Source organism: Abramis brama (assembly GCF_963993115.1).
Source record: "Abramis brama genome assembly, chromosome: 16".
In the NCBI taxonomy this organism is placed as follows: domain Eukaryota; kingdom Metazoa; phylum Chordata; class Actinopteri; order Cypriniformes; family Leuciscidae; genus Abramis; species Abramis brama.
Window position 1 is genome coordinate 15,321,967 of NC_139978.1, and position 26,840 is coordinate 15,348,806.

A 26,840-nucleotide genomic window follows, 5' to 3' on the forward strand; every position below is an offset into this window, starting at 1 on the left:
TCTATTTTGAGCGTCATGGCAAAGGCTGTGAATACTTATGTACATGTGATTTTCTTTAAATAAAGCAGTAACACTTAAGGTCTCATTTGTTAATATTAGTTGATGCATTAACATGACTAACAATAAGCAATATATTCTTATAGCATTTATTATCAACCTTTGTTAATGCTTAATGTTAAGATCAACATTTACTAAGATTAATACATGCTTTATCTTAGTAGAAGTATTGTTTATCATTAATTAATTTTAACATTAACTAATTAAACCTTATTGTAAAGTGTTACAAATAAAACAAAACAGTAAATTAAAAACATTTTAATTTGGAATTTCACAAACTTTCAAATCATATTCTATTCAGTATTCACAGAGACCTTTATTATGGTCAGAGATAAACTGGACTTCCAGTTGGATACAGAAGGCATCATGTTCCTTTTGTTTGCCAAAATGCTTTTATTCTCATATTTTGATTACATACAAAATGGGCGGTTACACGATATGCAACATTCTTCCAACAGTATTGCCAAACAAAGTCACAGATGCAATTCAATATCAAAATCACTGGCTCAACTTCCTCACCCCCTCTTTAATGTCACATCAACTGAGAAACTGTAAGGCTACAGGGTAAGAACAGAAATAAAACTCTGCTTTGGTTAATTAATCCGAGACAGAAAACCTGCACAGGTTCAAAATGATAAAAATGTGATAAATGATTTTTGTGTATGAGAGAGCAGCATATAGGTTTTTAGGACGTGAAGAGATGAATATATGCATGTATGAAGCGATAAAATGATAAAGATGGATGGCGTTCATTATGGAAGGATTATTTGGCCACACCGTGTCAGACGGAGCAGATATGAAAGCCATTAATTGAGAAATGGCACAAGACGGAAATGATTGAATTCATGAAGGAATAGAAAACCATTGGACGTATGTTTAGAGCTGCAGGTATTTTGCCGCCATGGCAAGTATTGGGGCTCCTGTCGGGACCCCAGGGAAAGGGCCGCTGGATCCAGCAATGTCGATATGGGAGTAAGGCAGAGGTTTGTCCGAGTCCACTCCATGCTGAGGGGCAAATGTGTAGATGGTTATTATATGTATTGTTACGATTTTAACTTTTCGCCACCAGCGTTTTATATTTAGGTTGCCAGACAGCACCAGTTTTTTTATCATATTCACAAAACTTGCATGGCCCCCATAATGTTTTGTTGTATGATAACATGAACAAAAAACAAAATTCATTAATTCTTTTTTATCAACACTTTAATGTTGGTAACATTTTGAACAAAAAGCTGAGAAAATGGTATTTTTGTCAAAGACTTTGCATGTTAAAAATTTCATTCTGTTACGTTAAGCCAGTTTTGATTTATATGCCGTTAAATGTTTGATACGTGATATTGGCTTCACAAGAACGAGACAATATTTTAACCACTTTTAAGAAATCTTCAATGACGAAATATATGACTGGAAAATTCTCTTTTATCCAACTGAAAGTCACAAAAAGGAAAACAATGCAGGTGCATTTTGAAATATTTTAACTAATACAGTGCTGTCGCTAGTCTTAAGTCTTAATAGCCTTTAAAATTACTTAAATACATATAGAATAACAATGAAGCAATTATAATTGGTTCAAAAGCAAGAAATCATACGGTTTTATTGAACAACACTATGTGATATGCTGTACATAATATAAACAAATCAACTTATGTACATTATTACAACAAATGCCTGCAGAGGGCGCCTACAGCCTGGTGATTGTTGTGGTTAAACTTTAAAGTTCAAATCCTTGTTTAATATTAGCCAGACAGCATTAAAATTCAAATGTCCACTTAATCTTTAATATTTGCTCACTTCTTTACGATAGAAATGCTACAGCCACGTCATTTCTTGAACATTAAAACGTGCAAACTAAGAGCAAGGGTTTAAACTTTTACTTTGAAATCAGGATGAACAACAATTTGCATATTTAGAAACATATTGATGTATTCTCCTGTGTTGGCGTAGGCTTATAAATGATTTATATTACAAATCTGGTGAAATGGCGCACGTTGTGTTCCCAGATGAACGTTATGACCAACCAAACTCGCAGCATATGCAAAGATGGAGTTTGAGACGCTCCACGCATGTAAATTCTAACAGCGCAACACTTTGCAATGAAACAAAGCCTTTATATGCCTTCCCAAATGCACGTTTTTGGAAACCCAAGCAAACAGCAAGGTTTTGCCACAAACTCAACTCATGCTGATATCACAAGACAGCTTTTCACTTCGACGAGAAATATCATCACGTTTTGGTATCGCGAGATCTCGTGGCAAGAGATCTCGTCAAACACCCCCAGCGGGGAAGTGCTTAATGTGTCATAAATAACGAAGGAGAAAGAGCTAATAAATCCTAAACTGATATTACATCAGGAATAAGGTTTTTCCCATAGTTCTCTTAATTCTGGAGCCTTAGGCGAGTGTGTGTGCGTCTACCTTATCCAGTCCAGAAGCCATGATGAGGAATGCGCCGGGCGCCTGGTGTCCGCGTGGTGTGGCAGACGAAGGCAGGTTATTGGACTGCAGGATCTCCTCATACTCAGACTTCCCTTTGTGGAACTCGTAATCCTCCCGACGGATAGTGGACACCTCAAACATATCTCCCAGCACCTCTCCCGCTGCCACACAAACAGATTTCAGACAAATCAAACTACGTTGATGGAAACAAAAACAAAAAGGTCTTAGCTATTCTTACCTTTCTGCCACTGCAGAGCGTTTCCTGAGCGCTGGGCGGCACCGTTATCCATTATGATCTACAGGGACACACGGAGAGGGACATGGTCGAAATGAAAGCGGAAATGATGTGTGATGAAGATGTTCAAGTACTCACAGAATAGTGCGGCCCCATGGCTCTGACAGCATGTCCGGTCAGAGTGGCAATAGTGAAGAGATGAGGAGACACCTCCCGCAACGCCTAGAGAAACAAACACGAGATGTCCAGACCACCAAAAAGGATAAAATGTCATATTTAACTGTTTCCCTGCCATTGATGGAATTTTCCAGACCTTATGTAGCTCCGCCCCATTTCAGCGCTGGGCTCGTTGTGTTCTGTCTTCCGGTTTGCATTTTCAGAACATGAAGGTAAGATCTTACGAATGATTTATGAATGAACCGCTCGTTTTAAAATCTTCCCAAGCTACTGACATTTGTTATGCTGTCGCTTCAAACATTACAATTCTCATGATAACTTTCGTTAACTCTACAATAAGTAAATCCACGCCACCAGCTAATTACTCTTCGACAGCGATGCGATAGAAATATATAGAGCATACCTGCAAACTTGTCGCTTTTCGGCGACAATCGCCGTTTTCTTGGTCAATTGGGTCATGTACGTGAATCGCGTAGAACCGGAGAGTTTTTTTTGGGGGGGGGGGGGGGGGGGGTATAGTTTCTCACAGTAACTGCCATGCAGGCTAGAATTACGAAACATTATTGGATAATTCTTATAATTTACATTTCTCTGGGCCAATCGGAATCTTAGCACTTTTTCTCTTGGCCAATTGGAATCTTAGCACTTGCGTCATAATCTTGAAGCACACACACAGCGTCAACAACAGCTGAGCTCGCCATTTGCCTGGCTACCGTGCGAGTCTAATGGAAACTTACGCATGAATTTTTCTGCATTTAACTTGTTTTAGCGCCCGCCAAAGTGAATTTTTGTCCCGCTAAAGTCTTATTTGATCGGTGAGTAATGTAGATGAACGGCTACGTTTGTGACAGGGCGCATGATTTAACTAAAATAATGACCAGGGAGAGAGAGTAGCTGTGTCTGAAATCGCTCCCTATCCACTATATAGTGCACTATTTAGGGTGTCGGCCATTTTGTAGTGGTGTCCGAATTCTGAGTGAACGACATCATTCCCTACATTCGTTCACTACTTTTACCCACAATCCTCTCTGAATTTGAGTGTACATCCGATGTACACTTGCTGAGACACTATTTCCCACAATCCAACACGATAAGGCGATAGAGCGCGAATGAAAAATAAACAAAAATGTCACCATGGCAACGGCGCACGCGAGATAGAAAACAATCATTTATAAGACCAGACGCCTGGTTATTTATTTATATATATACCGTTATATCTATATTTGAATAAACAAATGTGCTGTGTAGTGTTTTGATCTCTTTTATTTTCACATATAAATGTAAAAAGTAAATAAATATGATAAGTGTTTTTATTATCTTTTTTTTTTTATCAAATAACGCAATAAACGTGAAAAATACATACATACAATTGTTACATACAATTCATACAGCCAAAAAAGGAAATATTAAAGATGGGTAGGTAATGTTTATGACGAAATTGTCCGAGCTCTCTGGCGCGTGATAATTATGTCAGCGTCCGAATTCGCTCACTCATTTTCGTTCACTCTTTGCTGATGTAGTGCACTCAACTGCCATTCACTATGCAGGGATTAGTGAATGAGTGAACGAGTGAGCGGTTTCAGACACAGCTAGTGAGAGAGAGCCGGTCGCGCGCGCGCACTCTTTGTGTAAACGACTTCACCGTCTCCAAACTAGGCGCTGTGTTGCTCTCTCTCCCTCGCACATATTAATCAAAATAAATCGACACGGTGGTAAAAGGTCGGAAGACCAAAGTTTCGTGTGGAGCATTCAGAGATTTTTTTCCCCCTGAATTATACTGCTGGGTGTGAATTGTGCTAAATAAGTTTCCTTATCTTCTCTGAAAAGCGTTCCGGACATTCAGCTGACATAAAACAACACTTTAATTAAACGAAATAAAACTATACAGTGATGAAATGTTTTCTATGTTGACACAAATCTTGGATGTCCATGTCCAAACTGCTGGGATAATCACACAACGCGCACGACACGTCCAATTCGCGAACTAATGACTCCTTTGAACCGATTCATTTTAATGAATGGTTAAAACAACTGATCTTTCCAACAGTGAACTCAGGAGACGTCTGAATCGGTGTATAAACTAATCACTTTACAATAAGGTTCTATTTATTACATAAATTAAATAAAAACTACAGTTTGCTAACTCAAGCTTAAACTTTAAAATAAATAAAACCACTTTTTAAAAAAAAGCATTTTAAACATTTTTCCACACAGTGCTATCAAGAATCGATAAGAGAATCGTTAAAGAATTGGATCGATAATCAGAATCGTCAGTGGCATTATTATTGATAAAATTTTATCAAATCCCATCCCTATGTGAAGACAGTAAAATTATAATCAAACATTAAAGAACATACATGTTTTTTAATAGTTTTTTTTTAAGAGTTAAAAGATTAAAACATTTTGCTAACATGAGGTCTTATTGTGTCACTGTCAGTCTTGTTACATCAGTGCAAATCTAGGGTATGCAGATTAATTATTATTATTATACATCATTCATCAGCATGCATTGATTAATCTCATGGCATGTATAAAAAAAAAAAGTTAGTCTGCAAACCCCCCCCGACACTGTCACCTTTTTTAGTGTGAGGAGTTTGCAGGTATGATAGAGCTACTGCAAAAACAGAAGTTCAAACAAAATTCTAAAGATGGCTGCACGCTTGTTTCTCTCGTATAAGGTCTATACGGTAGAGGGCGCTATTACGCCCCTTCTGAAAGAATACAGAATCTCTGGATCAAAACATTGCTTATGCATGTACCATAGATATCATATATAAACGCTAGATGTCTCGTGCGCGCTGCTGGCCAATGGAGGTCGACATCCGCATGTGGCGGCCATCTTGCCACAGGCAGCTCGCTCACTCGTTTAATGGTGCATGTACTTTTAAATAACCATAACTTGCTCAATTTTCTACCGATTTTCAAACGGTTTGGTTTGTTATAAACGTCAGAGAGATGTAGTTATGACACTGCATACATACACTGCATACATATGAATAATTATAACATACATGTTCAAGCATTCGGAATTATAGCCACGTTAATAACGTTTGTAAGAAACCAAACCGTTTGTAAATCCGTCAAGATTTCAGCGAGATAAGAGGATTTGTGTGCGTGCTGATCACTCACCTTACATTAAGCCTGCCTGTGACAAGATGGCCGAACGGTGATGCCGGAAGTGACTGCGCCATAAGACATCTAGCGTTTATATATGATATCTATGTGTTGTACTCTTTGAAAAAAGAAAACGTTTTTTTTTTTTCAAAATGTTGCTTTTTACCAACAAAAACTTACCAACAAGTTCAAGTGCTGATAAAATAAATAAATAAAATAAATTAGAGCAGAGGCTCAGTTCTTTCTTTTGATATATTGCATGTTCATACAACACAATGTTCTGGGGGCCATTACATTTTTGTGAGTATTATCAAAAATGCTGGCGGTGGCAAACAACTCTTTTTTTTTTTTTTTTAACACTGGCCAGGAAATAGTTAATATAATAATTTAACAGTTGAAATAAGCATGAAATAAAGGTCCTGTTTACACGAGAACGCTTGCGGGTGAAAACGTACAAAATTATTATCAGATGTGCCTTTCGTTAAGATGGCGACAGCGTTTTTGGGGCTTAAAAACGCAAAAAAGTGAAACCACACTCCAGAGTGGAAATCTTAAAAACGCTTCGCTGTCGCGTTCCCGTCTAAAGGGTAAAAACGCAAAAGACTGCTAGACAGTGAAGGCACCGATCTGCTCACGGTGGCTCTCGTCGGTGCTTCACATTGCCACCTAGCCGCCTGGAGTGCATACTACATCGAATTTCACACACTTTTGCGTCACTATATGCAGGCAGATTTCCCCCCATAACGCTCGTCTAAACGCAGAATAAAAAGTGATAACGCAACGCCACTTTTGCGTTTTCTCTTCAGATCGTTTCCGTGTAAACATAGCCAAAATTAAATATTAAATTTAATAAAATTAAATATAAAAATGTTAGATTTTTTTTTTTAACTTAAACTGAAAAAAAAAAGTTTGATTCGTGTACGATTATGTCTAAAACTAATAAACTTATTATTATTATTAATTAATTAGCCTGCATTATTATGACGTTTTCTTAAACGAACGGTGCTGAAATGCGCTGCTCACACAGAGACGCTTGTTACTAATCAGGCACCGTTTAGGCACAGGTACCGTTTTAAAAGTATCGATTTGGCACTGGTATCGGAAAAACCCCAAACGATACCCAACCCTTAGGGCTGGGGCGGTTACCGCATTACCGCAATACCGCGGTCACATGATGCCTACCGCGGGTCTGAGCTCATCACCGTCATCACCGAAAAAAAAAAAAAAAAGCATTGGCCTGCACATGTGTGCACGTTGTGTCTAATTACATTGATTCTAATGACATGGATTGTGTCTAATGACATTGTGTCTTACATAAGTTTTGTTTAGAAAACCTTTGAATCCATCAAAAGATGGAGCACATCCGACCTTTCGCGAGTTGGGGAGCGCAATGTTCCATGACACATAATAACATTCCATTCGTATTGACTATTATACGCTCGCCGTATACTATTCTTTGAAATGACAGTGGGCGACTCGTCCTCTAAACCATCAGGAATCAGCAGTGAGAAGAAGTAATAAGGTACACTCGTGAATGTTTATTTTAGAACAACACTTTACACCAGACTACAAAAGAATCGTGTAAGCAGTAAACCTTGAGATTATTAGGCTACCTGTGACATTAGAAACGTAACCTACAACTTAATTAACGTTATCTTACATACAACATTTTCATTTAGTTTTGTGAACATTTTTATAAAACATGGCTATTTATTTGTATTTAAAGGGCTTATGTCTACTATTGTAGGATTATTTTGTTTATTTAAGCAACTAATTTAGACGCAAGAACTGGGTGCGGGTGCTGTGAGATGTACAGATTTGGGAGGGGGGTTGATGTAAAGCGGTTTACCGCTATACCACAGGAATTTCTTGCTTTTCAACCGCGGTAAGAAAAAATCCATACCGTCCCAGCCCTACCAACCCTAATTCTATATGCTGATATGTGTGTGTACCTGCTCCTTCATCTCACACAGCAAGTCCACCATGACCATTCTTCCTTCAGCATCAGTGTTTCCAACTCGGATTCTACGACCAGCGCGAGACACCACCAACTCGTCCGCCACATAACAATCTGTCAAAGGGTAAAACAAATAAAATAAAATAAAGACTAAGTAACAGACACCCAAACTGGTAAACACATGCAGACAAAGTTGCTTACCAGACCCGACACTGTTCCGCACCATTGCCATCGCACCCACAACCTTCAGGTGTTTGGGCTTCAGTTTGGCTAAGATCTAAAACAACAATGATATTAGTCTCTAAGATTCTTCTGACCGTCAGTAACACGAGCAGGTGTGTGTGGGACCAGTACCTGGAAGAATCCAGCAACAGCCGCAGATCCGCATTTGTCCCTGTGCATTCCAGCCATGACTCCACCGGCCTTGATGTCAGCTCCACCGGTGTCATACGTAATGCCCTGAAACAACATACAACGTTCATATGGACTGGAAAATGCTCTGTCCTGGGTGTCCAGATACAGTGAACCGAAATATTACCTTGCCAACCAACATGAGAGTCTGATGAATGGGTGCTTCTCCAGAGTACAGCAGTTTGATCACTCTGGCCTGATGACGCGGCACAGCTGAAGAAGAAACATCAGCCTTTTAGCACATTACAGAACACGATCACTAATGAGATCCAGAGATGGAGTCTTTGTCTGGGTCATGGTCTTATTGTTTATGGCCTCATACCTCATCCTACTTCCACTGTACTAGGTGAAAATGGGCTCAACAATAACCACATGCTTACTTTTATTGACGTGACTTCTTTTATTGACAATGTAAAAAGATATTATAAACATTAAAATTCCATTATGCTCACCAAGGCTGCATTTATTTGAACAAAAACTACAGCAACAGTAATATTGTGAAATATTATTATTATTATTATTTAAAGTGACTGTTTTCTATTTGAATACATTTTAAAATGTAACTTATTCCTGTGATGACACAGCTGAATTTTCAACATCATTACTTTAGTCTTCAGTAGACATGTGCCGGTATTCGGTAATGCGATAAATCGCGGTAATGAATATGCACGATATTGTTATCGCGGGCACTTCAAAATACCGTGAAAAACAATAGATCCAAATTTAGATTTTTAGAACGCGCATTATAGCTTATTTTCCATCAGCCGCTTAAACAAACACTGCGTATATGCTGCGCGAAACACGTGCGCACTCTGATGTAAACAATCGCCATGTGTATAAGCATGCGGCCGGTGCGCACTTCTAGTCTAATGTAAACAGTCCTCACATAGAGAAGCAGCATGGTGGAAGGAGGAACGCCGCCGCCGATCTATCCGGATCCATCCCGCTTCTAAAAGCAGAGCTGCCAACTCGACGCATTCAGCGCGAGACTCTTCACACGCTCACGCCACACATCCGTTTTCTCACGCAGAGAAACATCGCGGAGCAAAGAGGACACGAAGACCGTCAAACAAGACAGAGCAGGTTACTTTTGATATGAAACAGGAGAACAATTGTGTAACAGAACGTTACATTTAAACCATTTAATGACCAGCAGCATATGATGACTAAAACAAATAGATAAAGAGGAGTATTTTGCTGAATATGTGCACTGCAATTTTTTTTAACATATTTATTATATTTGTACTTGTGTCATTACATAATTGTTATTATAATGAAAACCACATTATATTTGATTTAATTAGTTATTTGTAACCTTTAATAATACCAGCTGATAGGGCTCTATATGGTTACATAGCATTATGTGAGATATTTTTTTTTTCATGAGAAAAAAATAACATGTGGGCTATCTACTGTAGCCTTCCTAATATTTATCCAAAATTAGTCAATATTGAATCAAGATTTAAATCAAATCCCAAGTATTGAATTGAAATCGTTAAATTTGTGTTAAGCAATACAAACAGTAGCCTACCAGTCATTGTAAAATGTAATCATTGTAACGTTTTTACTAAACTTAATAAAATTCAGTTTAGTTACCAAATGTTTTGACAATCACAATTACACCTTGTGATGCAAGTTTTATTTTATTTTTTACATCCCCCCCCCCAATCCATCTGTTTCTCATGTGCAATTAAAATATCGTGATAATATCGATACCGTGATAAAAGATCACTCAATTAATGCAGCATGGAAATGTGATACCGGCACATGCCTAGTCTTCAGTGTCACATGATCATTCAGAAATCATTCTAATATGCTGATTTGGTGATCAAGAAACATTATTATCAATGTCAAAAGCAGTTGTGTTGCTATATATATATATCCTTGCTGAGTAAAACTATCAATTTCTTAAAAAAAAAAAAAAAGAACATAATAAATTACTTATTTTTTCTACTTTTGGAAAAATTAAACATTCAGTGTTTGAAATAAAATGTTATAATGAATAATTTATAAATACATACTGCACTTTTCTCTATTTTTTTTATCAGACTTGTTTCTGGATCAGTACTTTGATCTAGTTTTGGCTATTACTGATCTGAAACAAGTTGTGTTTAGTATAAATTTGCTGAAATCTTTCTGCAATTTCATATTAAACCCATATTATATTAAATGGATATAATATCCATATATTCCATATTAAACTGTGCTCTTACTGTTAGCACAGCGGTTGACTGCAGCCAAACAGGGGTACTCCTTCTCCAGAGTTTTCAAATTACTCACTACAGTCACCTAAGAAACACATGGAGATGAATGAAGCATGCCAATGCTTACTGACACGAGATACAGCTTCAAACTCTATTGAACGCTCACTCAAAGACTCACCGTTACAGGACTATCCTTGAAGACAGCTTGAACATACTCAGATACACACGGGGCAGCCATTCGCTCCGGGTCAGAGCCGCCGATATCACGACAGACAAACCTGCATTATACACAAATGATATTTTTTATTGCTTATTGTACAAAAAAGTCAAAATGATGCTCCTGAGAACACAGTAAAGGACACACACTCATACCTGCCGCTCTCCAGAGCAGTGGCCATCTCAATAATGGCGTCTCCCTCAGTCTGGTTCTTCGCCCAGATGCCCAGAATCGACACCTTATGAACGGGGGACAGCTTGGACTCCCTCACCTCTAGAGGCTGGCCACACAGATATTAACTAGGTTACGCTGGTACTGACAAGCATTAAGGTCTAAAACTAGAGAACAGATAGGGCATTAGTTCTATAAGATCCAGTGTTAGTTTAGTTTTACTTGAATAGTATTTATTAATGTAGTAGAAGGAAATCCAAGGCACTCTTCTTTAGAAAATTATAAAAAGCCTTTATTGGACTGGCTATTTCATGATAGAAAATTTAAAAGACATTGGGGAAAAAACAACCCACTAGTATTTATTAATAGTTTGAATTTTAGGTTTTTATTTTCATTTAAGTTTTAGTAATTTTGATAGTTTTTTATATTTCTATTTGTATAGTTTATGGTGACAGGATGGACGCAACTAAGCGGCAGAGATGTCCGTTAAAGATGACGAAGTAGTATGTCCCAAAGCTTGCCTGCTTTTTTGCTGCACACTCAAAAGTATGCACTTTTTCTTCACAAAAATAGTACATACTTTTAAGGCACAGTATAAGTAGGCGAACTGGGACGAAACATGAATCTTCGAACGAGTCATTTTCAGACTCTTTGGGAAGTGATGTCACGTGCAGTGTATATTATGAGAAAATAAGTGTTTTAGACCTCGGATGCATGTAAATTGTAGGGCAAAATTAGGAACCTTTAAAACAGCATAATAGGAAGTCTATGTATATTTTGGGGTAAACTGAATTTTTAATATGTGACTATTTTGATGATTTGATGAATAAGTAAATATTAAAAATGTAAAATGAAAACAAAAACAACGCTTCTTCTTACCATGTAGAGAATTTGCAGGGCTCCTAGCACGGCTGCCAGGGTGTTTTTTGCATAGCCGTTGTGTTGGGGACAAACCAGCAGAGGGCGCTGCATGCCAGTTTTCAGAGCCCTATGATCAAAAATCATTCAGATCAATGAAACAAAACCTTTCGATGAGTAAAAGTCTTCTTCAAACACAGAAATATGTCCTCGAAGGACAACAGGCCAAGGACATGAACATTAAAGACACGATGTTGTTTTCAGAGGATGTAAGATGATCGTCACGTATCATGTTTGCATAGGCACCTCTTAATGCCATTAGCAGCAGCATCACTGAACCGCCTGATATCATCATAGTCCCGATTCACTGGACCTGTGGAGGCAAACAACAATCTGTTTCCAGGGAGACCAGGGGCCTTGACAACCACAACCTCTTCCCCGAAGCAACAGTCCACCTGCATGAGAAGAGTGACAGAAGTGAGCAAGAGAAATATAACTCAGTGCTGGTTAGAAGTGTGTGGTGTTGAACTCACTGCACAGTAGTCCTGTAATGGTGCTTTCAAACACTCCAGTTCAACAGGAAGTTGCTCATAACTTTGGGTTATTAAGATAATGCCATCAAAACTGTAAAAGAGAAGAATAATCCAAATCAACCTTCAAAATATAGCAAATATACAACATATACTTTCACTCTAATATACTGTGGCGCTGACACTGTTTATTCTCTGTTATAAATATGTTTACTTGATTCACTTACTGTTAGGGGGAGGGGCTTAGGGAGGAAAGGGGGGTTTTTGAGGGGGAACTAGCGGGTGGCGGAAAAAAGAAAGTGGAAGTGGAAGGACATCTCTGTTTTGGGGAATAGTTAGGACACCTCCTGATACCCGTGTTTAGGTTGTACACGTTCAGGAAATAAACCTCAGCCGTTTGGTGCTTATAAACCGGATCCTCGTCTCCTGTCTGTTTCTCTGGGAAAGTGCACGACGTCACAATACATACTGCTGTAATGTCTGCAGTAAATCCAAACAGCGCTGTTATAGCTCACTATTACACAGCAAAAAAAAAAAAAAAAAAAAAATGTCTTGCTTGTCTATGTCTTGTTTTCTATTAAAAAATATATAAACATCCTTAAACCACAAAAACTCGTGAAGCAGAATTGTGTAAAGGTTAGGGTTATATTAATACTTGTTTTCAGACAATATATCCATAAAAAAATATTTTTTGTTCATTGAAATTAAGCTGAAATTAAAATACAATATACTAAAGTACTCTTTAAAGTACTCTTGCACTTCCTAACAACACTATACTGTGGTTGCACTACTGTTTATACTGTGTATTGTTTAAATTATATTTATATTGTTTATTTTATTCTTTATTTATACTAGTTATTTATCATTACTTATTGTACAACGACAATAAAGATTCTTAAAAGATATTAGGGAAAAAAGAAAAGAAAAATACTGAAATGTTGCTTTAGCAGTTAACTGAAATAAGTTTAAGCTAAAGTACAAAAAAATGACTAAAACTGAAATAATATAAATTAAAGCAGTACACAATACACACACACACACACACACACACACACACAAAAAAAAACTTAATTCAAAATATTAATAACCTCTATAATCGTATATAAACAAGCTGCTTCTGCTGGCATAATTTTTGTTTGTTAAATGTATTAAAAATAACAAAATTTGTTGTCTAGGAATAAATAATTTGCCAAAAAAACTAGATATATTCTTGAAACGCAAGTCTCATTATATTACATAAATTTGGTTTTCATGTATATGAACAGGTATGTGGTTTTGAGGATGTTCAAGTAATTTTACTGGAAAATAAAGACACAAAAACAGATTAATTTGTTTGGAAATGTAGCTCAGTTCACAAAGAGTCACACTCGACACAATAAACTATACTCTTACACATCAGGGATAAGAGAGCGGTCTAAAGTCTAAAGTCTGTGTGTTGTAGATTGCAAAGTAGACAGGTCAGGTAATGGCAGTGAAGATTGATTCATATCTAAGATAGAAAGTCACAGTTCCAGTGATGGTGATGAAATGTAGTCTATCATCCTTCTGAATAAAAAAACAGTATAACACTATACTGCACGTCTGTGAGCCAACAAGATTGTAATAGCACATTCAGTTTGAGACAGGATTTACTCACTTCGGGTCCTTGCAGTCAGAGGTGCACTGGATAGGCTGAACACTGGATGGAAGGAAAAACAGAGAAAAGATTAAAACCTTTACACATGTGCTGAGATATTTGCTTTAATGTTAAGTGAATCTTGCTTAGTTATTACGCTTATGGTCATGAGAGGCTCTTCAAGAATACAAAAACTTGAGTTGATGTTTAGCTTGACTCATTTCAGCTGCACTCATGATTTCTGATAATGTTTGATTGACATTTGAGTGTCTTTTGGCATCTGTACAGTAGGGTCCAAAGAACTGAGACTATGACAAAGGACTGTGAATATGAAAAATGTTTCCTTTTAAAAACTTGTTTTTAAACTAATGGCAATTTATGCACGTTTACAAATTTGATTTGCATCCTAGAAATTGCAGGACTTCTGCTACTGCAAAAATGTTGCATTTAAATGATAATTCAATTCCAATGAATTAATGCACTCAAACATTTGCAATATTCTTCAGATGAGGGACGAATAAACAACTTGCAGCTTCCACAAAAACAGTTCCTCAATACTTGATTAAATAACAGTTTCAGCAAAAACAGTTCCTCGTTGCTGACATAATACCGTTAAAAATAAATTTTGACATTTAAAAAGTATTTGATTTTGTCATGTCAGCAGCGAGGAATTGTTTTTGCTGAAACTGTTATTTAATTATCCTTCATAACCTTGGTACTCTGGATGGGGACAGCGACGGGGTGATAGTGAGTGTATGGAACACTTAGAAAAGTAAAAAAATAAAAATGAAATGCACAACAGCATAAAGTTACAATTTATCAAATTTGAGCTTATAATGGTTTCATACTGCTTACTACACACTAGTAAGAAATAATATCAAATCACAAAATAATTAATTAATAAAAAGGTAAATACGTCCCCCAAACAGTATTTTATTCATATTTATAATATTTTTATTTTTCCACAGCATAAATGGGTTTTTGTCGATAAAAATAGACGCCATTATATTTTACCCCCTGCTCTGGAACAAAGCGTCACAGAAAAAAATCACAGAAAATCACAGAAAAATTCAACACGTCTATTTTAGCACGGACTATGTAACGAACCAACATCTAACGTTTAGCAAGTATTACTTTAAATAATTGAATTTGAAAAAATATATAAGGATCATACCAAACACAATATACCCCAGAAAACAGTAGTAATGACGGAAACTTATTTTAAACATTAATAATTATAAATAATCCTCTTACTTTACAGACATCCTCACGGTTCCTCCTCACGCCTTGCAGAAATGAAGTCGTGATGTCAGCTGAGCTGATAAAGTCTAATCACATGACCAATGAAGTCACGTGATGTATGAAAATGTAGTTTTTCCGAACTTTGTAGTGAAATAAAATGCACAGAAATTGTGGAAATAATGCATTTATTCATTTCAAATGCGCGATTTTAATACGCATCTTAACGTTTAACCCACAAGTGTATTTTAATATGACGATTTTCTTAACTTACATCCTTCTCAACAAATACTCCTCAAACTACAAATACAAACCGGAAGTCACCAGTGATGACAAGTCCAATTAATTTCTGCGAATCGGTTCTTTTGAACATTACAAACCTGTTAAAAAAACAATTCCGTAATTCTTTTATCATCCTGTCGTGGCTGCATGGCGCGCTCTATCTAGCCACTATGACTAAACACTAAACAACGTTATTACGTTTTTATATTAAGTTGTATTAACAAAGAAGATGTTTTATTGCATTTCTATGTATCCCAGTTCAGTTTGTTGAAGCCATAAAGTCTTTAGAATATTATTTTTTTTATAGTATAGATTTATAGTTATCTATTTAAATCACCCATCTTTAAAACTATACTGATTTGTTTCGTATGTATTTTAATGAATGGTCGTGAACATACATTAGTTTTCTTTTTCTTTTTCTGAACAATATTTCTAAATCCTTCAAATCCTCACAGTTAAATCCACAGGTCATGAATCATTCTGTCCACTTTTGTGAACCGGTTCAATAGATACACTGAAAAGATCCGACTCAGAAGACGATTCTTTGACGAATCCGGACGTCGCTAGAAGTCACATGACAGCGACGACAGAGTAAGCGAGCTGTACTTGTATCAAAGTACAAAGATTGTGTTATTTTAGTCGAATCACATTGAGATGGTACAGTGAGCAACACATTAAACCTGAGACAGGTTATTTTGTAATCGTTTTTCAACGTGCACGTTCAAACTATCATTTTTTTCTTTGCACCAAGATCAGGTAGGATATCACACTGCACTGCAAGAAACTGAAAGCAGGGGAAAGAGACCTCTTATCTACACTGCCTTGCATGATATCTTATTTCTAGCGATAAATAGGTTGTCTTAAGCAATACGTAATCTGACGATTGCTGAATATTGTTACATAATCGAAAAACCTGCTAAAGCTTGTGTTGGCCTGCTTTGATGTCTTTATCTTAAATAATTCTGCTTTCTGGTGCACCTGGGAAACTCGTACCTCCGAGTTGGGCATTCAAGTCAGAAACATAACAAGAGCCTAACAAACAAACAAAATAATTATATTCTAAACAATAAACGAAGTAGATTCGTTAAAGTTGCTCCAAATTTAAATTTGACCCCTTAAAGCAGTTTATATATATATACTCCACTTGAAGGGCACATAACTTATCCTGTCATCCTGCATCTATTTCCATGTTTGTCCACTTCTCTCTTTCACTGCTGTATGTCCTTTCTTCTGTCCGTCTCTCTTTTCCTCTGTTTTAATAGATGAGAATTCTGGGTATCTCTCAGCTCAGTTTGAGGAGACTCAATGCCGTATTTTCTGCAGGCACCATCAGAGGCACCTCAAGCTCAGCCGCTATGAGACTCGTCCAGTTCTGCCACAAAGGCGGCGAGGGGAGCGTCAGAGTCGGGGTGGAGCAGGCAGAAGGTCAGGGGGTCATTGATCTGAAAGCGTTCGACCCCTCCATGCCTTCCACTATGAGAGAGTTTCTAGAAATGGGGCAAAAGGGAATGGACTGTGCTAAGAGGTATAAACTTCAGAAACTCATCAAAGAGAGCACAACATTTACTGTCACCTGCCACATAATAGAATGGTCATTTTGTCCGGATCTATTGATTTTTTTAAATTTTTAAATAACATTAAACATGCAATTTATACATACAATGACTCCAATGCACCTTGATTTTTAATATCTGAATTTATGTCTTTTTTTGGGCATAAACAAACTGAAAATAATATCATAGAGAGGACTCCTTAAAGGGATAGTTCACCAAAAATTTAAGTTTAGCCCATGATTTACTCACCCTGAAGTCATCCTAGGTTTATAAGACATTCTTCTTTCAGACGAATACAATCGGAGTTATATTAAAAAAATCCTGGCTCCTCCAAGGTTGATAATGGGAGTGAATGGCTGTATGTCTTTGGAAGTCCATCAAAGCGCATCTATTCATGATAAAAGAGCTCCACGCGGCTCTGGTGGGATATTAAAGGCCTTCTGAAGTGAAACACAAGAAAAATATCCATATTTAAAACTATATCAACTAAAATAACTAGCTTCCGGCAGACGGCCGTACGCATCGACTTATGCCAAAAGAGAACTTGACACGCAACTAAATGACGGCAGTTGACGCCTCTCGCGGTTCAAACAAACGGGACTGAGCAACCGCGTCAAGTAAAATAATTGAAAGTGGGGGGGAAATCACATTATGAAATAATGGCCACAATTTTTGGCACCCCTAGAATATTCACATTAATATTTATCTTTTTTTTTTTAGCACACCAGGGTGACTAGGAACATGAAATTGTCCAGCTATGACTTCTGTTTTCACAGGAGTTTAAATATGAGGAAACACAAAGGCCAAATTCCCTTAATCATCCATCACAATGAGTAAAACCAAGGAATATAGTTCTGATGTGCAGCAAAAGATTGTTGAGCATCACAAAATAGAAAGTGGCTGTAAGAAAATAGCTAAAGAATTGAAAATCCCCATTTTGACCATCAGGGCAATAATTAAAAGGTTCCAATCAACTAAAGATGTTACGAATCTGCCAGGAAGAGGACGTGTGTCTATATTGTCTTAATTGTGTTTATGAAGACTAAAGGCATACACACATTATTAACATGATTTGTTAATTATTAAGGCATTCAAAAGCTGATAATGTATGTGGAGCGTGTTATGTTATGGAAGACATCTCTCTCAGGGCTTTGTCCAGCGGTCAGCATGTGGTGTCGCGGTCAGATATCAGGCTGCTCTCCCCCGTGACCGGCCCAGAGAAGGTGGTGTGTGTTGGTATGAATTATAAGGACCACTGCCTAGAGCAAAACGCCCCGATTCCTAAAGAGCCCATCATATTCAGCAAGTTCCCCTCCACCATCACTGGCCCTTATGATGACATCATTCTACCGGAGGAGAGTCAGGTGAGCGCAGGATTATAATACAATTTCAAACAAACACGTCGTGTCACTTTAACACAACAATTAAGACTGACTCTCGTAATGTCAGCAAATGGCGTTTTTTTGTTTGCCGTATCCAGCATGTGAGGATTGAAGATTTTGTACATGTAGAATAATACTAGTGTTTTTACTCCGGTGTGCGAGAATGAAATCCATAGTTTAACATTGTGGCGGCTCATTCACAGGAAGTGGACTGGGAGGTGGAACTTGCCTTTGTGATTGGACGAAAAGGGAAGCATATTAAGGTAGTAAAAGAGTCATTTATATCTCCATGTGTTGACGTATCTAAAAATGAAAATGTTCTGTTAATTGATTGATCAAATTTACTATATTAAAGGGGTGGTTGATTATGATTTCACTTTTCTAACTTTAGTTAGTGTGTAATGTTGCTATTTGAGCATACACAACATCTGCAAAGTTACAACGCTCGAAGTTCAAAGCAAAGGGAGATATTTGCTTTTAAAGAAATAGCTTTTTAAGGACTACAACAAACGACTACACAAGCTTCCTCCCGGGTTAGTGACATCACCAACCGCTAAAAGTTTTTGAAATTTTCAGTGCATGTCTGTGTGAGTGCAAGCTGTTGAAGCTCCGCCCCGTGTCAGGAGCAGCAGCTCATTTGCATTTAAAGGGACAACGGTGCGTTTTTGCACACCCTCAAAAAGTCACAAATTTAACATGCTATATAAAAACGCCTGTGGGGTATTTCGAGTTAAAACTTCACACACACACTCTGGGGACATCAGAGACTTATTTTACATATTGTGAAAAGGGCATTACACCACCCCTTTAAACATTACATGTATAATTTAAGCAGCTCTAATGGGACACAATCTCATTTCATTTTTGACAAATGCTAAATGTGAACAGTCAAAATATGCAATATAACATTTAACCCTATAAAATCGACTATATCATAATTGATACACAAATTACTAAGGCCTCTAATTTTCAACATAAAAAAAACTTTGCTGATTTATAGTTCATATTTTTAGCAAGTCAAAGGCTTTTTAGGATCATTCTAAAAGGTTGTAGGACATGTGTCTTTTAGCTGTTAAAAGCTGGAAAACAGATTTTTATCAAATAAATGTTTTGATGTTTTGATAAACGCAACGCGTTTAATTACACGTTAAGCATTTTTCTCCCATAGAAAACCATTATAAGAAAACGCTTAACGTGGCTTACTGTACTAAGACATTAATATTAAATGACCAAACTCTGCACACATCATATTAATACACCATACTATGTATAAAAAATAAGATGAGCCCAGAAATTGAACGCAATGTGTTTAATTACACGTTAAGCATTTTCTCCCATAGAAAACCATAAGAAAACGCTTAACGTGACTTACTGTACTAAGACAGTAATATTAAATGACCAAACTCTGCACACATCATATTAATAAACCATACTATGTATAAAAAATAAGATAGATAGATAGTAAGCCACGTTAAGCGTTTTCTTATAACGGTTTTCTATGGGAGAAAATGCTTAACGTGTAATTAAACGCGTTGCGTTAAATTTCTGGGCTCATCTTATTTTTTATACATAGTATGGTTTATTAATATGATGTGTGCAGAGTTTGGTCATTTAATATTAATGTCTTAGTACAGTAAGCCACGTTAAGCGTTTTTCACGTTAAGCGTTTTAGAACGTCCCTTCTTCAGCCATCGTCTTCTTCCTCGTCAAATTTCTGTCGCTCTACATCTACTGTCTATGCTCTACTTACGTCATCTGGTATAATTGAAATGATTGGCTATGAGCACAGTACAGGCACATTTGATAGACATTCGTAGCGCCCAATAAACGGATCTGGGCATTCGTAAACATAGACTGTAAAAAATATGGACAAAGCGCCTGTGACGTCACCCATAGACTTTCTGAAGAACGGTTTTGAAGCCGTTTATGGGGGGTATGGGCGGCGCCATCTTGGAAAATCTTGGGAAATCCTAACCCCGCCCACCTTCTGACGCAGCGCGCGTCACTCAGCTCGCTCTGCTACTCCGTCCGGTTATCTCTGTGTGTATTTTAGGCAACGAAATATGTTATAAAACACCATACTAACTCTTTTCGTTTTCATTTAAAGAAATCTTAAACATTATAGCCACACAAATGTGGTTCAGGCAACGAGTATTGATTATATTCACTGCACATAACGTTTGCCTATTTATAAAAAAACAAAATATAAAACACAAACCTGCCTCTTTTCGTTTTAAATATAATATAAAAATATTAAACATTTTAATATGGTCCAGGCAATATGTGCATTTGTACTAAACAACAGATTTTGCAGTAAACAACATTACAGATCATCTTCGTTATATTAAAATTTAAAATGACAAAACTCAACCCAGTCTCTTTTTGTTAAATTTCAGTTTTATCAATATTAGCCATTATAAAAGTATAAGTAAAACAAGGTACAAGAAGCTATACAAATAAAGCAAACAATTCAGTCAAACATACAAAGTCAGCGCTCTAGTCTAACCATACAACGGTAAAGTTAAATAGCTTATAAAGTTATGAAACTTTCCCACAGCCAAAACGATTGCCCAGGGAACAAATTATAGATTCACGAGACCAAAAATCGCCCATTAGATATAGACAAGACGAATTATATCTCATGTTTAACCACTACAGAGACGCCAGAGTCCGCGGCAAACGTCATAACGACTAGCCGAGGAAAGGCTGTTCCAGGCGGGGTACATGAGCGCCGAGCGCCCGGTCATCGCTGGATCTCACAACTGGATAAAATTTTCATAAATCTTTAAATAAACCACAGATTTGAGCTTTAAACAACTACATTCTCGCCTGAAAAACTCTTAAAACTACATTTCATGATACAGAAACAGTAGTATTACATTTCAACTGTGTTAAAAAATGGCGCTTCTTATGTTGTCATTCTCCTTGGCGCAGCCTAAGCTGTCAATCAAGCTGTCAATCAAAGTTAACCACGCCCTTATTTGTCATACATTTTATATCTAAATACGATCTAAACTAACGAGGTAGAAAAAAATTCACCCCCCTCACAGTTGTCAGGCACTCGGAAGCTATCGAAAAATACAATAAAAGTCCATGGGACCAACCTGTAAAAACATGAATTTATGCTGTGAAAACGGACATTTTAACATGGGGTCTATGGACATTTGCTCCCTTTTGGGACCTCCCTCTAGCGGATTTTCGATGTATTGCAGTTTTTCGCACTTCCGGGTAGGCTTCATTTTTCAGATTAGAATGTTGGCGCTTGTTCGTAAACCACGCCTCAAATACGAGAAAATGAACATGTGGTTCCCAGACCACGTCTCAATGAGAAAGAGGTCTGACGTTAGCCAGGCTACCTCTGTATAAAATTCAGAGATGTTTTTTTTTCTCATTGAGTATGAGCTCCATATTCTCCTATATACTAGCCTGATCAAAAGAAAAAGAAACACAAAACACATTTGCAAACTTTTATTAACTATCTCAGATATTTTTATTAGTTATCTTATATATATATTTTTTTTTACCTATTATTTCATACAGTATGCCAGGCTTACATGATTAAGTATACCTCCTAGCAGCAGGACAATCTCATGCCATTCCTGTTGGAATTTCAACAAATGTCCCAACCTAACTGATGTCAAATAAATGTGTCTCTGTCTCAGGAAGAGGAGGCTCTTTCCTATGTTGCAGGTTTCACTGTAGCGAATGATGTGAGTGCTCGTGATTGGCAGATGAAGCGCAATGGAAAGCAGTGGCTGCTGGGAAAAACATTTGACACGTTTTGTCCACTCGGGCCAGCGCTGGTTACCACTGCAGCACTGAAAGGTACTTGAATATGTGAAAACAGTAGGACATACATTATATTTGGGAGTTAATACTAGTCATATTAATCCTGCTTGTTCAAACAGATGTTCATAAGCTGGGAATCCGTTGCCTGGTGAATGGGGCCGCAGTTCAGGACAGTAACACCAGTCAGTTGATCTTTCACACCGAGAAGCTGGTGGCTTGGGTCTCTCAGTAAGAAAACTCACTCTGGTTTTAAATGTCTAATATAATATTCATTATAAAAGTCGTCATGCTCTCCAAGGTTGCATTTATTTGATCAAAAATACAGTAAAAATATTGTGAAATATTATCATTTAAAATGTAATTTATTCCTGTGATGAAGTAAACATTGCTCCAGTCTTCAGTGTCACATGATCCTTTAGAAATCATTCTAATATGCTGATTTGGTGCTCAAAAAAAATTTCTTATTATTATCAGTTGAAAACAGTTGTGCTGCTTAATATTTTTGTGGAAACTGTGATTTTTTTTCTTCTTCTGGATTCTTTGATGAATATAAGGTTCAAAAGAACAGCATTTATTTGAAATAGAAAACCTTTGTAACATTATTAATGTCTTTAATGTCACTTTTGATCAATTTAATACATCCTTGATGAATAAAAGTACAATTTCTTTTAAAAAACAACAAAAAATAAACTAAAAATACAGTTGTTTGTTCATGTTACTTCACAGTGCATTAACTAATGTTAACAAATGCAACTTTTGATTTTAATGTATTAGTAAGTGTTGAAATTAAATTAACATGGATTAATAAATTCTGTTGAAGTGCAGTTCATTATTAGTTTGTTAACTAATGAAACCTGTAAAGTGTTACCATCATTTATTGTGTATAATAATGTTTTATGGGATATTCTGGTTTACATTTTATCTTTTTGTTGCTGAGCAGTTACTTAAATGTATTTTATTAATGTAAGTACATAATCAGTAATGCTTCAAATGTTATTTTTAATGTATTAAATTATTTAATATTCAATTGTTAATATCCGCCCCCCAAAAAAACAACAATGTTGCAACATTTGAGAGTTTTTATAAATTTGCTTCTCAACTTGTAATTGTTTTTTTGTTTTTTTTCAGGTTTGTGACTCTTTGTCCTGGCGATGTGTTTTTGACGGGAACGCCTCCAGGTGTGGGGGTGTTCAGAAATCCACCTGTGTTTTTAAAGGTGAGGAAAATCAATGTATATTTCAACATTGCTGGGTTAGCGTCACAACTCACAATCACTGCACCTGGCGGGCTGTTAACACCCGTTTAGAGCCTTTCCTGAAAACCTTTGTTTTGCTGCACAGATAAAGTCTAAACTCAAAACCTCTGATTCCCTTCTGTCCAAACGGTCAGAACAGTGTGACTGACGCTGACACAATGAGAACAGTTGAAACACAGAACAACACAAGACCAGCTGTAATGGCCTCATTGACGTTGACGCAATGCCAGTTTTCACACAAAACCTAAGTTCAAAAACGAAAGAGGCACATTTAACAGGCACTGGCTTCAGTGTTTAGGCTTTCTAATGGCCATTGATTGGGCTGACACCAATTAAAGCTGATTTACAGAGGGAATCGCAGGGCCGAACAAAACGCTGCAAAGATAGGCTACAATTACTAACTTATTGTTCTACATCTACTTCAGCTGTTCTTTTCATAGTTGTCCGTAGTTGAATCACACTCTTTATCAAGAAAAATTGTACATGAAGATCTAATCTTTATATCATCTAATCGCATTTTATAGGTGTAGACAATTCAATGAAATATAATGAAACTAAAATAATAAAACACAATCAGCTGAAACACACAAATGCATTGTTTTATTCTCAATATGTATCATCAGAAAAAAATGGCAGGAGTAATTCAGACTAATTTGTTTAAAAAAGAAAGCAAATAAAAGGTAACTCTTTACAACAAAGGTTTCTTTTGTTAACATTAGCTAATTTGTTAACTCTTTCTTTTGCAAATTTTGAGAATTTCTATCAAATAGTAAACTAAGATTTTATATAGTTGTAAGTAGTTGAATTGTAGATTGTATTATTAAAGGTGTAACTACTATCTAACTTTTGGCCTCTAGCAGTTAAAAAAATTGTTTTGTGGAAGAATATTGTTTTGTTTGTGCTTTGCCTCTGCGTGGATGAATATGGTTCAAGGTACACACGTATACAGGGTATTCATTTGTTTTTTTTGCCATTTTAAATAACCCATATTTTTCATCCGTCGTGACGACAATCTTTAAACTTCACGCTACTGACAACCAGAGCGGCCGGTCTAATTTTCAATTTCCCACAAAATCCGTCCTGACTGCTCTAAAATAAAAATTATTATAGGTTTATCAGCATGTATTTGGGTAGAGGCATGGTTTGTAAGATGGATTTTCTTTGAACCCTCTCATTACTTAAAAAAAAACAAAAAAAAAAACACCTTTAATAATAATAATAGTAATCGCAGCAACACATCAAACCATCAGAACAGCAGCTGCTGCAACTCTTCCTTCGGAAACCAACCAGAATAAAAAAATGTCTTAATCTTTCATCAATACAAACACTGTTTATTGAGCGTGCAGCACGCCGTGCCCAAGAGAAAAGCAGCCGCCACTCCACACATCATTTACACCAAATGAGCTGCTTGAGAAAATAACTAGCATTAATCCTGTGTGATTAGAAATGCAATTTACACAACAGAAAAGTGTTAGTTCCTTTTGAAAACTTTTGCATTTATCTGGTACACTGGGGTTTACAAGCCCCACTGGGTAAAAGCACATCATTAGACTGGCTGTTAACAGAAACTCTACTCTCTCAAAAATTATTATATATTTTAATGTATAACATGTATATTAAATCTGTGTCCCAGTAGATGTAGTTGGTTTATTTTTCTGAATAAAAAAGCAGCCAATTTCCTATTAATTAAGTCCTCAAGTGTATAAAATGTATAATCCGTTTCCTAAGGCAGTAGATATTATTTTAAAATATTTCTTTATATTATTGTTGTATTTACTGAAGGTCGGTATATTGTAATGAAGTAACTTTAATGATCTGTTTCAGAGGGGAGATGTTGTGGAGTGTCAGATTGATGAGATTGGATCGATACGGAACACAGTCGTGTAACAGGAAGTTCTGCAACATAGATGCGAGTGCCAATACGGAATCTAATTATTTCACATTGTCAATGTAAAAAAATTTTTTTTTTTTTTTTAGCTGAAGTAAATCAAATAATCATTATGCACTTCTTAAATAAAAAAGTTTTTAGAATGCAGCATTTTATTCTAATCATCGCCGCATCTGGCATACGTGTATTTTTCATAAAGAAGTGAATTCCATGTGAATGTCAAACTGGGGTTTTCATGAACAGGATACAGAACACATAATTTCCAGTAGAGGGCATTACTGACCCGTGTACGTTAGCATTCTTGTCCATCTATTCTCAGCTTGAAATAGATAGGCTTGGTTCCCAGAAACAATTTTGTTTGTGTGTGTGTTGAATTATACTGTCATTCAAACTAAGATGACATTTAAATATGCAGGGTTCTTATTGAAAACCTTTAAAATTAATAAAAACCATAAAAAATGCTTTCTTGATTTTTTTGTTGTTGCTATTTTGCTAGTAATGATCAGCTTTCTCTTCATGATTGCTAAATACTAGTGATGATTCTTGAATGAATCATTATTTTAAGCTGGAAACCAGTCGTGCCGGTTCACAGAATCAAACTATGGTTCTGGTTTGATGACGCAAGATGCACATCTATAGTAGCCGGCACGCTCCTTGTGCAGCACTGAATGAACCAATGAACGTGTCCAGATGGGTTATTGGACCAAAAGACCGGTTCGAAATGAACGAATCAAAAAGAACCAAACGAGCTGGTTCTGTCAGTTTTCCTAGGGTTATCCTCTGAAAGCTTTGACAGTAGAACCAGCACATTTGGTTCTTTTTTAGTTGGAAATGACTGAAAAGCTGACTTTCAACTCTGCCCGTAGGCTTGATTCATTCATTTCAACGCAGTTCTCTGGTTCAATAACCCATCTGGATATGTTTATTGGCTCATTAGGTGCTGTTCACTCCTATTACTCATGAATGGGAGAAACTGCAAAGCGTAATATGGCGGAGTATTTTATTCTAAATAAAAAACTTAAAAGTTTCATCCTGACTTTAAAACATTTTAATAAATGTAGGAAGGAAAGTGGGATCAAGTAGGGGACAGTGTTAATCATGTGAATCCCTGAGAGCAGTGGCCAGCTGTTATTTCTCAACCCATCTTATTTCTTGTTAATTACCCAATTCTTCTGCCGTCTCTAGCTTTCCCGCTCATGTGTTATTGATAGCCCAGTGTCCGCGGGTCGATTGTCTGGATGTCTCTAGAGAGCTTGTTCAGCACTTCTACACTACGAGCAGCAGCCGTCCGTTAAGTCTTTTTGTTTCAGACGAACATGTTCAGGGCCACACACTCGTTTGTTGCTCAGTATTAAGATACACAAGAATGATGTTCCTGGGTTAATGCACATTTAGAATGGTTCTCGTGTTGCATGGACGGGTGTTTATATATGAGATTGTCAAGTGATTGGTATATATATATATAGAGCCA

At 36.7% G+C, this 26,840-nt stretch overlaps 2 protein-coding genes across 3 annotated transcripts; one reads left to right on the top strand and one right to left on the bottom strand.

The window, feature by feature from the left end:
- Positions 1 to 430: 430 nt before the first annotated feature.
- LOC311066226 (putative aminopeptidase W07G4.4) lies at positions 431 to 15,317 on the bottom strand. Its single transcript, XM_084087274.1, has 16 exons — positions 15,236 to 15,317; positions 14,003 to 14,044; positions 12,370 to 12,460; positions 12,143 to 12,291; positions 11,858 to 11,966; positions 10,963 to 11,087; positions 10,769 to 10,868; positions 10,600 to 10,675; positions 8,514 to 8,599; positions 8,330 to 8,434; positions 8,177 to 8,252; positions 7,971 to 8,089; positions 2,866 to 2,949; positions 2,731 to 2,788; positions 2,472 to 2,653; positions 431 to 1,062 (listed from the first exon to the last, which is right to left on the bottom strand). Exons 1-16 carry the CDS (start codon positions 15,244 to 15,246, stop codon positions 934 to 936), a joined length of 1,542 nt encoding a protein of 513 aa, XP_083943400.1. The 5' UTR covers positions 15,247 to 15,317; the 3' UTR covers positions 431 to 933.
- A 731-nt stretch (positions 15,318 to 16,048) lies between these two features.
- fahd2a (fumarylacetoacetate hydrolase domain containing 2A) lies at positions 16,049 to 25,830 on the top strand. 2 transcript variants are annotated; one of them, XM_084087276.1, is made up of 8 exons: positions 16,049 to 16,258; positions 16,765 to 17,027; positions 18,203 to 18,419; positions 18,641 to 18,700; positions 22,100 to 22,262; positions 22,346 to 22,454; positions 23,355 to 23,442; positions 25,306 to 25,830. In XM_084087276.1, the coding sequence occupies exons 2-8, from the start codon at positions 16,765 to 16,767 to the stop codon at positions 25,366 to 25,368; spliced, it is 963 nt and encodes a 320-aa protein (XP_083943402.1). In that variant the 5' UTR covers positions 16,049 to 16,258; the 3' UTR covers positions 25,369 to 25,830. The 2 variants fall into 2 exon arrangements, with proteins under 2 accessions (XP_083943402.1, XP_083943403.1); XM_084087277.1 differs by having other exon boundaries at positions 16,826 to 17,027.
- Positions 25,831 to 26,840: the final 1,010 nt, after the last annotated feature.

Coding starts and splice junctions, on each gene's coding strand:
- LOC311066226 (XM_084087274.1), bottom strand. Junction 11,088..11,857: donor CCCTGCAAATTCTCTACATG/GTAAGAAGAAGC, acceptor CTGTGTGGCCAG/CCTCTAGAGGTGAGGGAGTC. Junction 8,253..8,329: donor CTGTTGCTGGATTCTTCCAG/GTACTGGTCCCA, acceptor TTGTTGTTTTAG/ATCTTAGCCAAACTGAAGCC.
- fahd2a (XM_084087276.1), top strand. CDS start 16,765: ATGAGAATTCTGGGTATCTCTCAGCTCAGTTTGAGGAGACTCAATGCC. Junction 18,420..18,640: donor TTCTACCGGAGGAGAGTCAG/GTGAGCGCAGGA, acceptor GCTCATTCACAG/GAAGTGGACTGGGAGGTGGA. Junction 23,443..25,305: donor ATCCACCTGTGTTTTTAAAG/GTGAGGAAAATC, acceptor GATCTGTTTCAG/AGGGGAGATGTTGTGGAGTG.